The sequence below is a fragment of the Gossypium raimondii genome, chromosome 12 (assembly GCF_025698545.1).
Source record: "Gossypium raimondii isolate GPD5lz chromosome 12, ASM2569854v1, whole genome shotgun sequence".
Taxonomy (NCBI): domain Eukaryota; kingdom Viridiplantae; phylum Streptophyta; class Magnoliopsida; order Malvales; family Malvaceae; genus Gossypium; species Gossypium raimondii.
Genome location: NC_068576.1, coordinates 48843312 through 48858840, shown reverse-complemented (window position 1 = coordinate 48858840; position 15529 = coordinate 48843312). Strand labels below are relative to the sequence as shown.

The window sequence follows — 15529 nt, the reverse complement described above, 5'->3', positions numbered from 1 at the left end:
ATTTAAAATGTGACATCAATAAAATTAACAAAAAAATAACAATATTAATAATTGGACTTGATTTTTAAATCCAAAAGTAGAGAGATTAAATTCTTAAAATAAAAGTACATGAACTGAATTTCAAATTTATGAGGTGTACATAGACTTATGGCATATTTTAAAATTTATACTACAAAATATTTATTATTAATATATTTATAATTATAATAAATATTTATTATTGAAATATTTATATTGAATATTTTTCAATAATATATGAATAATATTATCTAAATTTATTTTAAAAATTTATTATTAAAATAAAATGAAAATTTAATTAATATATTAAAAATAATAAATTATATTAATAATTTATTATATGATTCGATATATTTACAAGAAAAATGGCTTATTTTTATTGACTTGTACGTCATTTTCTGCTAACCAAACTATTTTATACGAAACAAACACAAGAGAATGCAAAAAACATTTTCAGGAAATCATTTCCAGTGAAACAAATGGATGTTTATTATAAAACCTTCATAAACAAAACTTGAAGTTTTGGGGTGAGGTGATTCATTTAAGGTTTCTTTAAATAAAAAAGAACGAGTCGTAGGGGTGTTCAAACGATCGGTTCGATTATTAATCGAATCGAACTAGCATTAATCGAATTAATCGAACTGTATAATTCATTAACCGTTAATCAAATCAATTTTTTTAAAATAAATTAAATGAACCAAAATATTTCGGTTGATTCAGTCGATTAACTGAATAAATCGAAATGTATATATTTTTGTCTTTTGGTTAAAAGAAGTATAAAACATATCAAATATATATATTGAAATTAAGTGAAATATATTTATTGATCTTAAAAGTTAACCGAATTAACCAAAATTTTATGACTTGAAAAACTACATAATAAAAACACTACATAAGTCTTAAATTAATACATAATATTAATTATTAAGTTCGATTAATTCGGTTAATTATTCGATTTCGAATCGAATTAACCAATAAACTAAATTTCAAAAAGCCATTAACCGACCTTCGACACAACTAAGTTCAACCACCGACTGATTAACTAAATAAGATCGATTTAATCGATTAATTCGGTTTTAACCAAAGTTTGAATACCCTTAAGTCCTCCTCACCATGAAACGACAACGTTTTCAATAAGCATGCTTTGATAACCTTGGCCTTGGATGCACCATCAATGGCGCCGCACGTTGTAAAGTCAACCCATAAGCTTCCTCCATGTCCAGCTTCTCAGGCATTAATCCATCAGCCAACTCCCACTCGAAAGCATGCGCTAACGTCGCTGTCAATAGTTGAACCATGCGCAATCCCAAGCTCATTCCGGCACAGATTCTACGCCCGGCGCCGAACGGTATGACCTCAAAATCATTGCCCCTAACATCAGCGTTCGGCCTTTCGCCGCCGGGCAAGAACCTCTCGGGCCGAAACTCAAGCGGGTTGTTCCACTCGTTAGGGTCTCGAGAAATGGCCCATACGTTGACCAAGAGGGTGGCGCCCTTGGGGATGTGGTAGCCGTTGATGTCGCAGCTGTCGGAGGCCATACGAGGGAGGGAGAGCGGGGTGGATGGGTGGATGCGGAAGGTTTCTTTGATGACGGCTTGGAAGTAGGTTAGATTGGGCAAGTCCAAGTCGGAGACGAGGCGGTCTCGACCAACGACTGAGTCCAATTCTTTACGAACTTGAGCCATGATGTTGGGATGCCGAATTAGCTCAGCCATTGCCCACTCAACTGTGCTTGAAGATGTATCAGTTCCTGCTGTGAACATGTTCTGCAATAATCATGTCCAAACAAGTTAGTAATATCAAAGTTAATTAATATACTTCAACCCATATTGTTATAAGGTATTCGTCGTCGACGTCCTGGGTTTCGAGTAGTAGAAATTGAAATTGTTTGGTTGTGGTATTTGCGTGGAACTAATTTGTTTGTACTGAAAAAATGTTATTTTACTTAAAAGTTTTTTCTAAAAATAACCAATAATAATTTTTAAATAATAATTTTTTGAATATTTAAAAATAAAAACAATACTAAATTATTATTATTATTTTATTATTATAATTCGAATTGTATCACTGTTGGAGTTGATTATAAAAATTCATATTATTCAAACCCAACCCAACAGTAAGCTCATTTTACTTTTTAAATAAAATATTTTAATATTTTATAAAAATTAAATAAATTTTATTTAATCTATATTATATTTAAATTACTAATTAAGATAGTATCATGAGTCAATTAGATACTATTCACAAAAATTATTCTATTTAAAACATAAAAAAATTATTATTAGGAATTTTTATCTTCTTATATAGAAATAATTTTAATTCACAATAAATTCATAAATAATTAAATTTAGAGAAAATATTTAGTATATTATCAGTTAAGTTTTAGACTCTACAAATAAAACAAAAAATTAAAAATATCCTATAAAGATATAATAAAATATATAACAACTTTTAAGACACTTATAAAATAAAATAATAAACTACCTAAATACAAAATATTAAGTCTTAAATTTAAATTTAAAACATCAAAATTCACAAAATTTCAATTATACAACAACCTCGTTTACACTTTGTATAAACTTTTAGCTCAAATAGTAGCTATGACGAAATCTAATTTGAATTATGTGAGGACCCCCAACTTGCGGGTAGCCTAAAGCTAAGATACATGTTATATTATATATAATATTTTAATAATAAATTTGTATATTGATTTTTATATTATAATATTGCAATTAGGTTTTATCCAATAATAAATTTATTATGAGGCAACACCAACTCAACTAAGAAATAATTTTTAAAAATATATTTTTATGAAATAAATTACGTTAATTATAGAATTTTTTTTATTTTTTATATTTGTATATAAAATTAATAGAATTTAAACTTAAAATTTCATATTCTTAAACTTTTAATTCTAAAACTTCAATATATATAAATTTATAAAAATATTTTTTACATAATATTTAGTCACTATCTAGACAAAGGGAATCTCTTTCTTAATGAATTGAAAGCAGATGCCATTGAAAGAGAGTTCCCAACATAATTTAATGTTCGTAGTGCCGACAAATTATAGAAATGACGCATGACATCATTTAATAAGCAAGCAAAAAATCACATTAATTATTTCAGAGTCTAGTAGTAATTAAACAAGTGTTGCTTCTACCATCCACTTTGCTAGTGGCAGATAACTTTAAAATTTAGTGAGAATTTTTAAAAATTTTGATAAATCTAATTAACATTTTTAAAAATATTTAGAGGTTTTATGAGATTAAAAAATTGAAGAGTAATTGAAATTTTAAAAGTTTTCAAGAGTTTAATAATATTTTTTAAATATTAGAGGGCCTAATTATTTTTAAAATTAAGGGTATAATTACAATTTTAAAAACTTTAGTTGGCCTCTGCACGTTGTGGTGTTATATTACATAATAAAAACATTTAAAATACAATTAGATTTTGTTATACTTATATGTTCATATGAGTGAAAATAATTATACAATATATTTATTAAGAATTAACATAAAATCAAATATTACTTTAGTCTAAATGATAAAGTTAGGAAGGGTAAGTTTTATATCTTGGATTTAAATCTCATGTATTTTTTATTTTTATATAAAATATATATTTAAATTAATATTTAATAGTGCCTTAAAATAAGGGTCTTTTGGCAGAGAAAAGTAAAGTATAACATATGATATATTTTGCATCAACAAAATAAAGATATAATTATAATAATGAGTATTATAAGATATAAATTATAGTAAAATAAACAGTTATAAAATTTATATAATATATATTTATTAATATAAAGTATTGGGGATAGTATAATATTAGATTTATTATATGATATAAAAAAAGTAATTAAAATTAATATTTTGAAATTTATATAAATGTAGAATATCTGAAACTAACTAAATAAATAAATCATTATGAAAGAAAAGGATTGGAAAGTGGAAAGTGGAAAGAGTACCAAAAGTAATGCTTTGATCTCAGTGTCGGAGAGCTTTCCACCTTCAGCGCCATCAACATTCTCCAATGAAATCAACGTACTTAAAAAATCCTTGTGTTTCACTTGCCCATTACTTTGTCGAGCTTTGGTTTTGTGTTCTTCAAGAATGGCACTCAAGAACCTATCGAATCTGTTATGGAGTTTCTTCATTTTAGCTTGCACCCCTTGCAGGTCCAGCCATTCAAGCGCCGGAATGAAGTCGCCGATGTTGAAAACCCCGGCTAACTGCATCAGCTCCACCACCATCGACTTGAACTCATCCGCTTCTGGATCGGAGCCTCCACTGCCGTCTCCGAACACCCTTTTCCCCATCATCACTTGCCCCAGGGCATTCACTGTGCATACGTTCAAAAGTTGCCCTAAATTCACCTTTGTTTTAGCGCTTGCCAAAGCTCGTACCAACACTCTTATCTCCTCCTGTTTGCAAATCATATCCATGGTTTAATTAAACCCTATTCACATCCTTAAAGTATAGTGAAGCTTTATAGTATTCCCTAAATTCGGATCTTAAATAACCGGGGGGGGGGGGCGCCTTAAGATCTATGATAATGATAAAATTGAAGTATAGTTTAGAGACAATAATAATGATAAAATACTATAGAGTAATGAAATAAACCTCGCGAATCTGTCTAAAGTCGTCCAAAGCCTTGCCGGAGAAGAGATGAAGGGAGCTGATTTTACGTAGCAGCCGCCACCTCGGTCCGTACGGCGCAAACACAAGGTCCTGATAGTTGTAAGCCACATACTTGGCGCCGGCATTCGGTGGGCGGCTGGAGAAGTTAGAGTCATGGACTTTCAAGAATTGAGCCGCCATGGAGGCGGACGCTGCCACCACAACATCCACGAACCCCAACCTGAGGTGCATGAGAGGGCCGTAGACTTTGGCCATGGCGGCTAAACCTTGGTGAGGCACAGGGCTCATATGTGGCAAGTTGCCAATGATGGGCCATGGTTTAGGACCAGGAGGGAGAGGCAGACGGCGGCGCTTCCTCGAGGTAATGAAAACGAAATAGAGGAAAACGGCGGAGAGAATAGAATATAGAACAAAGGAGGCCATGGATGTTTGTTGAAGTTGGAAGTGGTGAAGAAGAAGAAGAGCGGAGAGTATTTATATAAATTAACAGGAAAATAATAATTCTATAATAATAATAATAATAATGTAAAGTTAAATGTGAGGAGAGAATTATCGAAGGGAGCTTTATTGATTGGATAACAATAAGTTAGCTATGGTTTGAAAACGTGGGTTGGGGGATGCGATCGGTGAGCACGTGAGGCTGGTAGGTAACACTAAATATGGAGAACCATTGTTTCACAGGCGAGAACGGAAGCTAAAACACACGATTCATCATTCAAGGCCACTCTTATGCATTAGAGAGGTATTTACTAATTTTATCGCTATAATATGATTTTAGCTCCGTACTTGCATTTAATTCGACTCATTGAATCTTAACTAAAAAAGATTTTTTTTACTTGTAAGATCCAAAAGCCCTAAAGTAGGTGAATTGAATGGACTGAAAATTTTCCAAAACTGTTTGGTATTATTATTTTTAGGTTTAACCCACATTTTTAGTCCGTCAAGTATTTATTTTTTAGTTTAGTCCTTAAAATTCTCTTTGCACGTCAAAAAACTAATGGTTGAGATATCCAACCAATCATATACTGCCACATTACACAGTTGAAAATTCTTAATTTTCTATAAAAATTACAAAAAATTATAAAATATATTAAAAATACAAAAATTATAAAATTACAAAAACAATATAAAATGTAAAAAAATTACTAAAATTTGTATCCCTATTCACAACTAAATTGACTACCTCCAAAAAGTATACTGAAGCTTTAGTATTCCATAAATTTGGATCCTAAATGAGGGGGACCATTAAAATCTCTCTGGACATACTTTCTTTTCCTATAATAATTGTGGTATAATTTAGAGATATTTACTAAAGCTTGAACATGAGATCATTATCTTGCGAAAGTATATTATCTACAATATAATTTAATAAATCAAATTTATAACTGAAAAATTTTTAGGTGATAAATTTAAATATTTTTTTAAAATTATTTAAATAATGAAAAATAATATTATTTTTCAACATTTAAATAAGTAAAAAACTTTTCTAAATTATCAACTAAAATAAACTTACAATTATAAATTCTAAATGCGAAGAATACAAAAGCTAAAATATATTTTAACCCTTAGAAAAATTCATACAAACCCAACACTGACGGGCAAGCTCTTCATTTTTATTGGCTTCTTTCGTCAACCATTACCATGTCAAACCAAGTTGAATCTTTGTAATTATGCATTTACAATCTTTGTTAGGTTTATAAAAATTTTAAATAGCATTTTTAATAATTTTTCACGTTGACATTGTTTCCGGCATTTTCAAATCTAAAGGATGATGCTAATCTGTTAAGGCCGGTGAGCTTTCTGTCTTTTGTTATAGATGCCGAAAGAAGAAACTTCTAGTGATATACTTCCAGAAAGGGCCTTTAGATTATGTCAACCTTCAAGTTTAGTTTAAGGCAAACCTCAAACATGTTAGTAGTAAGAGTCTATAACACCAAGTTTTCACATTATGGGACAGAAAAATAATAACTTGCCTGCAATTCTTTTCCTCAAATTCTAGAGCAATTACTTTTCTGAGCTCAACTTAATTTGGAAGTCATATATAACAATTAACATTTAAACCTTAAGTTGTCTCCAGCAGTGTTATATAACTCAGTGAAGTAAGCAGCAAGCTCAGCTCCAACATCCTTTCCAGCCACCAAAGTTGTGTGTCAATAGTTCATTGTTTGAGGATACGATTATTTCCCCCTGTGAAATCATAATTGCAATCAAGATTAAGAATTATAGTAATTGATGTTCGAAACAATTTAATTATCACAGTAAATAAGCATAGCCCGTAGTTGTTTGAAATGAAAATTTTTTTAGCCCCGGCAAGGCATTAGTAAGTTCAGAGCCAGTAGGTTGTTTCACCGAAAATAATTTATGAAAAATACCTCCAGCATTTTTCTGCATTTGTTTCATGAAAAAACAGCTCAACAGTTTTCCTTGTAAATTGATTCTCCTTTTTTAAAAGCGAAAATCATTTTTCAAGAAAGAGCTCATTTATAAGTAAATTTATTTTGATGTAAAAATTAAATTGAATCATGTCTAATATGATTATATTAATAATAGATTTTTATTTTAATTTTCAAAAGTAATTAAAATATTAATATTAAATATTGTAATGTTCGATTAGTAAACATACATATTTAACTATTTATATTTAATAATATTATAAATAAATAATAGATTTTAATAAATTATTTAACATTATGTTTTTGTTTTAATAATAAAATTTAACAGATAATAATTTTAAATTTTAAATACTATTATTGATATATTCTTGAAAAACATATATTAATATTTTAATAATAAATGTTTTGTAGCATAAAATATGAATATTTCAATAATATAAATATTATGTTTAAATCATGCTCAACTTTATTTATTCCTTTCAATTTTAATGTATAACTATCTACTTTCATGTATGTAATATATATAATTTAAATTAAGTTTTAAACAAGCATTTTATTATTAAATTTATAAATGATATTAATTATTATTAAATATTGTCTTATTATAAAATAAATTTCAATTGTCAAAAAGAAATGTTACTATAATATTTTGTAACAAAAATATTTATGTTATCTTTTTCAGTAAAACAACTTTTACAAAATGATTTTAGTGAAATTTGTCAAACAATTTTTTTTATGTAGAATCATCCAGAATAAAAAATTATATGTATCAGTTTTTTTTCAAAAAGTTAATTCACTTTCCAAAATCATTTTTCAAGGTTGCGCGACAACCACACAGTGCAATGCAAATAATAACCACAAATCTTTCCTACCAAAGCAGGAACGGGTCGATCGGTTATCTAATGTTTTTACACAAGGGAAAATAGTTTTAACATAAAAAAAATTTTTGCTCCCCTCTGCTCAAAGAAATCATGTGAACCGTTAAAATTATCAAATGAATTTAATTTACTACCAACTTATGTAAGTGTTCATCATTGCGGTCAAAAAATACTTCGAGAAATAAAATGTTCATTTTAAGCAATAAAATAAAAATATGCATTTAAATAATGTTTAAATTCGTTAATTTTATGATATTTTAGTAAGAATATAAAAATAATTTTTATAACTTTTATTAATATTTTGATATATAAAATATAAATTTTAAATTCTTTTAAGCAATTTATATTAATTATTTCTAAATTTTAATTTGAATATATAAGCAATATTTTAAACATTAAAATATAACTATTACAAATTTAAATATATAATATTATATATTTGAAATAAATTTCAATAGGAAATTATTGTATACTCAATATAAATATTACATAAAATACATTGGATTATAAATAAGGGTTGAAAATGTCATTTTACTCCAAAAATGTTTTCCCCAAACACAAAAATATTTGGGTTCAAAAACACACTTTTCAGAAGCAATTTTGACTTCAAAAGTTGTATGTTCAGCATTAATTTTCAAAAACACTTTAGAAAAACAATGAAAAAAAAAAGAGCCTAATACATGCTGAAAAATCAATATTCCTACCAATAGTCGCATAAAGATCTATGTGCGCATTTGCGTCAGTGCATATGTCCAGAAAGAGGGGTGAGAGAAACTTACTGTAATCTTGTTTCATTCCTCATCACTATCATAAACAACTGCCATGCGACGATGTGTGGGAGCTTTTCTAGGAGGTGAGTCCTCATCCGACTCGATTCCCTTGCGCTTACTGCTGCCAACAGACTCCTTCACTTTTTGCCTAGGCTCCTGCAAAATAATCAAGATAATAAAATTCATAAAACTCACAACACCATATAATCGATGGGGAAAATTATTTCCAGATTTACTTGTCATTAGTAGCCATGCTTCTGCATAAAAAGAAGGTATTATTTCCTCTAAAGAGATAAAAATATCGAGGGAAGGTGTGGTCCAACCAAAGCAACACATACAAAGAATCATCTAATACTGATAAAAGACGAGTTCTATTGATCATATTCTGCTGCATATATGTTCCACGTTGGGGATATTGATGATATCTAAATGTTCACATTTCAATCTTCACCATTTTTCAATCCAATCACAGACGTTTAAACATCACCAAACAAACTTAGACACCCGTAGTAACCATTTCAGATGTCCCAGCACAGTCCAAACTTGCAGCCATGTTAAATGAACATGCTAATAAAAACTTCACTCTTCCACTCAAGATGGTAACTGTAATGCTTATAGTGGTAGTAAAGGGCCATAGAGACCTCAAATTTTAATATCTAGGAAGAAGCCTTTCCATGCAAGCACATATGTTTTCTAATAAATCCAAAGACTTCCCCAATAGCATCATGTCTTACAACTTGAATAAAAACCTTGTTTTTGAAGGATACTATGTCATTCAGTAAGAAAACATAATCCAACTGTTTAGATTCATAGCATGCAAAAGCATATATTCTTTCAATTTTCTGAGTATCCAACCCATGTCCTCTTTTTGGCGGGTTGGGATCCCATCCATTACTTTCCAATACATTTAGCAGCACCATTAAAATGTGTAGAACCCATCTATGAATTGTCAAAGTCATACCTTTAAATGGTGATTAAAGTTGTATTGGACAAAAATGGACATAAAAGTAATGGATGGAAGCCAAACCCCTTTTTGTCCATATCGAATTCAATGCATGGCATATGCGAGTAGAAGAATGTATAGCTATCAGACCAATTAGGGACATCTTAATATCACAAAATCAGCAAAATGAATTGTGGACCCAACAGTTCACGCAAGTATACGCTACTTGAACTTTACCGGCCATTCATTTAGAGAAGCTGTCTAATCGGTAACATTTAATCATAGAATACAGATGTCAAAGGCATACAGAAATCACTTGTGTTGCATATGCAGCACTGAAGATAAGCATCTGAAATCCTTTTCAGATATGGTACATGAATTTTATGCTCAAATATAAAGCATGGAGAACTTGTTGAAGAGAAGAAAATAATAAATACTTACCTCAGCTTCCTCTTCCTCCTCTGAAGCTCTGTTAGCGTTCGCATCTGCCTCTTCATAGCGCTCTTCCTCTTCCTCTTCCTCCGATTCTTCATATTCTGGCTCCTCGTCCTCAATCCTATTGTGTGCAGACCTCTCATCTTCTTCCCCTTCAGTTTCATACTCAGACTCCTCTCTGTCACTTTCAGAGAAACTAATAGGCCGCCGAGATGATTTTACATCTGATACGGATGACTTGCGAGGGACATCCCTGTAACCCTGCGACTGGTAATCACAAATAAAATAAAAACATACAGTCAACAAATTGCAACAAAAACAATTTCCTAGGAATAAGAGTGAAAGTACCTTCTTGGCATTCATAATGCGTTTTTCTGCCCGAGCTTCTACTTCCAAGTCTTCCTCAAAGCGGCGGCGAGAGCGACGAGAATCATTATAATCCATTTCATCATCCTGATAAAATAAATTTGAAAAACATGTGTTATTCAGTTTAGAAAGTATGATTTAAGGATATCTAAAAGGAACAGTTACACATGCTCAAGAAATGAAGATTGCTGCAGGTTTAGTCAAAATTAAAAAACAGCTGATAATTATCAATATAAGACATTCCAATATGTATAACATGAAAGGTAATTTCTAGACCTCATCAAGAGCACCCTCCAGATACCCAGTTGAAAGTTGACGCTTTCTTTCTACAGTTTGTGTATACTTTCGGTTCACCTTTTCCCTCTTACGATTCAGAAGAACATTAGCTCTGATTGTTTGATTCTCAGCCTGCAAAATCACACACAAAAGGGAAAAAAACATTTAAAATTCCTGTCACTGAGAAACAACTTGCACCGAATTGTAAGATAAGCAACTAATTACCTTCTCCTTTTCCTCCTTCTCCCTTTCTGGATCAACATCAGTAATGCAATTCTTAACCTTATAGACTTTTTTATGATGTGAATCAACAAGAGCAGTCAACAGCCGATGAGAATTCGATGACAATGATGAGGGCATAAATCTCATCTTACTTAAAATCCTTCCTTGAGATTGAAGAATTCCCTGCAATTACCACAATTAAAGCAGTTACCAAGTCCAGTTTGAATTTAAGCATTGTTACAAGATCAATAATAATAACAGAAACAGCAACAGCCACAAAAATGAGAATGTTACATTGATTTCATGGTAGAGCCAGCCTTAGGAGTAATACTTAAAACCAAATAATAACCCCATAGACTGCATGGAATGAGCAGATAATAGCCCAAAATCAAGGTTCTGAGGCCAAATTCTGTTCCTACTGGACCTATCCTACCAAACCAATTCCAAAATTGAAGCAAGCTTCCTACACAAAGATGGCTGGAACTGCAATAGCATATAGTGGAAGTTGACTATAAAACTTCCATACTCCCCTTTTTCCCCACAAAATACTTACACACAAAATATACTCGCATATATCATATTCACAGAATGTAACTAAAAATATGCATTTCAACCTCAATACAGAAGCTCATGTTGAGCTATTAGCAATATATATAAAATAGTTCACATACCAATTAACACAACAGAGATATTGTCAAAAAGGATACCAGGAGCCATAGATTTCATGTCCAAGACAATGTACAGATAGAAATAGCTGTGGCATTTCAATATGCCACATTCTTTTACTTCATTTTTAAATCATTCCTTATGATCAGTGGACCTTTAACTCTAGAGTCTAGGAGGCTTTCAAACAGTTTAGCATATTAGGTCAGCAGCTGTAATAAGATGACAGTTCAATTTGACAATTATGATATTATGGATTACTAGATGCATAGACTTGACATTCAGATCACTCTCGAGTAGCCATGAGGAACTTCCATTTTTTTTTCTGTTAAGTTCTATCCTAGTTTATGACAGAAAAAAACAGAGATAAACAACAGAAAATGAAGTAAATAATATACACGTGACCTTGAAGCTTTTGTTGATCCATTTCACATCTCAGAAGCATTGGTCAGAAAAAAAAAAAAGAGCAAAAGAATTGAAGATATTACACTTCACAAAACCACATCAAATAGGAGGAAATAGTCACCTTCCCATGTCGGAGAAAAAGGTGTGATTGATCATGTTGTGCCTCTTGTACAGATATGTCAAGAACTTCATTGCCAATTAACAACTGTAAACTACCATCTGACCATCTCACAAAGCGAGCATTGCTTTCATACTACATACAACAAGAGGAAATATAAGAAACCCTGCTTGGTTAAGAAATTAAGAGATTGATAACAGACCATAAAATTAATTCTGACAACGAAATAAAAACAACAAATATAGTTAAGGAAAAAAAAAGAATCTAACTATAGTGGTGGCTAACGATCACCCTACTCACAGTTTTTGATTAACTTTGTAACCATCCCAAACTTACAGCACATACATGCAATAAATAGATCTCCATTCTTTTCCAGCATGCTCAAATCAAATCACCAAAAAGAAGGGGGAGGTGGCAGAAATTTACTCACTGAAGTTGTGCCATCTTTCTTTCTGACGGTCCTCCAACGAACAATATTGTTCTCCAACCTAATACGTTTTTTTGAGCCAGACTCATCTGTTACAAATGTATCCTCCTCAACATATGTCTTGGGATCAAATGGTTTTGGGTCAATGCCCATTATATTTGAAACTTTGATCATGTTCATCTGCAAAAAGAATGACAGAAGTATGAAGTCTAGCCTCAAGCGCTTAGAATGTGCTTGGTTGAAAAGAAAAGTGTAAGGAAAGAAAATAAAAGTGATGACTATTTTACATCCTAATGCATAATAAAAAATTTGGAATGATAAGAGGACAGAAAATGAGAGATGGATGTATGTTAGTTCAAAATTATGCATTTTTGAAAGGCTTCATTTTCTTTCCTCTAATTTTTCAACTCTACCGAACAATGAATGGAAAGGAAATTAATTTTTCTTTCAATTTTTTCATCCTTCCTACCAAGCACACCAATAGAAAGAAAAATTTTATTTTCCATCTTTATATGTTTCTATTCTTTCAATTGTCTATCCTTCCAATTTTCTTTCCACTCTACCAAGCAAAGCCTTAAAGTAGTAATGACCCTCAAAACCTCCAACGCACTTCAACTGATGCTTCCATTTGAAATAAAAATGGCGTAATGTACCAAAAATCCAATTGAATAACGAAACAATTTCTAAAATGTCACTAACTATAAGAAGATATCCTTAAGATGATGCTAAGTTAGATTTTTTTCAAGAGAGAGCATAGGAAGAAGATAAACCTTGGTTGGATGAGCTGGAGCAGGACGAAATGGAACCTCCAGCTCCAACGGGGGACCAACTGGCTTCTCTTTTTGTTTCACCTCAACATGCTCATCATCTGACTCATAACGAGCATCTTCATCATGCACCATATCTTCAAGTCTTGGACTCTTCCCATAGCTCCCTTCCTCTTCCATAGGAGATCTCTAAGGGACAAAAGAATTTACATCATCCTTCTAACATGACCACAGGCATACTGGAACTTATATAAAGGCAAAAAAGAAGAACCATATTGCGTTTGACACATGATACTCACAATTTCCTCTTGCTCCATATCATGTCGAACTGCATATTCTGCTTCTTCTTCTTCTTCATCAGAAGCACCAAATACATCACGAATTTCAGCAGCTGAATGTGAAAGGTGAGCTGGATCCTTCTCCTCCTCTGGTGACTTACTGCCATTAAGCCAATTTGGTAGAACAGTAAGTGCAGGTCATTAAAGACAATAGTACATCCAAGGAATCATTATTATATAAGGTTTTGCATCAATTTTTTCTGTTTCAGTTTTAGCAAAAAAAAAAAACATACTATTTACATTTTAGAGAACATGTAATACAATGTCAAAGTACCAAGTACTGCACACCTAATAGGCAAACAACATATAGGAGAGTAATAATAAAAATTGAACAAATAAAGACAAAAGGAGACACAGGCAAGAACGCACAGCATGAGACTGAGTAAGGGAGAGAGCAAATTACCTCAAGCTTCTAGTTTGATCAACCTCTTCATCTTCGTTATCATGATAATGGTTTTCCTCAGACCTTTCTGACCCACTCTCAATTACTTCCCTTCTCCGGCTAGTCACTACCCTCTGACCATAGTCTTCTTTTTCATCACTATCTGTCTCTTTTGCCTCACTTTCTTCCCTTTGATCCCCAATATCCACTTCTTGGGAGCTTTGTACTCTTTCACCCTCACTTTCTCCAGGATCAGGTTCTAAATCTCGTAGGTCACCATCACTCTCCACTTCTGCCTCACCATGTCCCTCCACTTCAGCTTCACCTTCGCCTTCACCCTCAGGCTCCATTGCACCCTCAGCTTCATCCTATATGCAAAATCATTAAACAAGTTAACTTCAAGCAATTCTACTTCTAATCACGCACAAAAAACGTAGAGAACTCCATAATAGCAGAAATTATCTAAGCAAACTAGGATCAAATACCCTGAGGCTATTTTAGGTCTTTCCAGACCCCACGAAAAGGAGAAACTCACAACCGGTGAGAACACCAATTTATTCCTTTCTAGACTTGAATTTTTTTGTATATAATTTAAACTCAGAGAGTAACTCTAAATAACAGCAAACATCTTGGCAACAGATCAACCATTCTGAAACTTGCATTTCTTTTTCATCCAAGAAAAGGGGAGGAATAAAACTGGTGCAAAATATCAAATTATGACATTCTAAACTATAATTTACTTAGAACAAAATCCCCCTCCAAGGTTCTTGTACTGAGCGTACTTGGCCCTTAATAAGATGATTTCAGAATCGCATTTGTATTCGGAATACAAATTCCATAATCAAGAGGCACAAATTGGAAGAAGAAAAAGATCAAATGAGCAGCTATACACAATTTCCGAAACATTAATTGGCAAATTAAATGAACCTAAATCAACAATACAACAATGATCAACTTATTCAAGCCTAAGCTCGGCATTATCCAGAAAAAATCAATCTAAAAAAGATTGCATTAACAATAGGGTAAACCCATCCTCTAAGTTAAAAATAGTCATCGAACCAAATCAATCACTTAGTAGCGAAACCTAAATAAAAAAACAATTACTGTCCAATTAACATTCGAAAAAAGAAAATAATTAAAAAAAAAGCACGATAGAAAAAATAAAACCTAACGATTAAAGAAAGTAAAAAGAATTACAGAAGCGTAATTAGGATGGGGATTTGATTCATGTTCGGAATCGATCTCTTCATCTTCCTCCGACTGATCGCCGAAGAGGTTTTGCATCATCTCGTGTCGCTTCTCCTCTCCCATCGCTCTTCTTTTCTCCTTCTCTCTCGCCCTTCGATTGAATGAATTCCTTGGCTCTTTCACGCTCGAAAGCAAGAACTAAGAGTACTATTTTTGTTCAATTTTTGCGTTTTTTATTTTTGGTTTTATTTTTGTAGTACATAACTAAATACGTAAGCGGGCCTGCGGCATTTTATAGCC

General features: G+C 31.8%; 2 protein-coding genes across 2 annotated transcripts; both read right to left on the bottom strand.

Annotated features, from left to right (window-relative positions):
- Positions 1–911: 911 nt before the first annotated feature.
- On the bottom strand, positions 912–5175 carry LOC105764705 (flavonoid 3'-monooxygenase). The gene is made up of 3 exons (XM_012583403.2): positions 4641–5175; positions 3986–4441; positions 912–1784 (listed from the first exon to the last, which is right to left on the bottom strand). Exons 1-3 carry the CDS (start codon positions 5079–5081, stop codon positions 1149–1151), a joined length of 1533 nt encoding a protein of 510 aa, XP_012438857.1. The 5' UTR covers positions 5082–5175; the 3' UTR covers positions 912–1148.
- A 1327-nt stretch (positions 5176–6502) lies between these two features.
- On the bottom strand, positions 6503–15489 carry LOC105764704 (protein LEO1 homolog). Its single transcript, XM_012583402.2, has 12 exons — positions 15239–15489; positions 14063–14409; positions 13621–13759; positions 13325–13510; positions 12558–12734; positions 12131–12262; positions 10945–11124; positions 10720–10851; positions 10426–10530; positions 10084–10344; positions 8709–8855; positions 6503–6845 (listed from the first exon to the last, which is right to left on the bottom strand). Exons 1-11 carry the CDS (start codon positions 15350–15352, stop codon positions 8721–8723), a joined length of 1908 nt encoding a protein of 635 aa, XP_012438856.1. The 5' UTR covers positions 15353–15489; the 3' UTR covers positions 6503–6845; positions 8709–8720.
- Between the last annotated feature and the right edge of the window lie 40 nt (positions 15490–15529).

Bases quoted from the DNA above. Each gene is read 5' to 3' on its own strand.
- LOC105764705 (XM_012583403.2), bottom strand. From the start codon at position 5,081: ATGGCCTCCTTTGTTCTATATTCTATTCTCTCCGCCGTTTTCCTCTAT. The intron at 4,442-4,640 runs GTTTATTTCATT...ATTTGCAAACAG, and splicing joins ACTTTAGACAGATTCGCGAG to GAGGAGATAAGAGTGTTGGT. The intron at 1,785-3,985 runs GTACTCTTTCCA...TGATTATTGCAG, and splicing joins AGATCAAAGCATTACTTTTG to AACATGTTCACAGCAGGAAC.
- LOC105764704 (XM_012583402.2), bottom strand. From the start codon at position 15,352: ATGGGAGAGGAGAAGCGACACGAGATGATGCAAAACCTCTTCGGCGAT. The intron at 11,125-12,130 runs GTGACTATTTCC...TGGTAATTGCAG, and splicing joins TTTTTCTCCGACATGGGAAG to GGAATTCTTCAATCTCAAGG. The intron at 10,531-10,719 runs GTCTAGAAATTA...TTATTTTATCAG, and splicing joins TGGAGGGTGCTCTTGATGAG to GATGATGAAATGGATTATAA.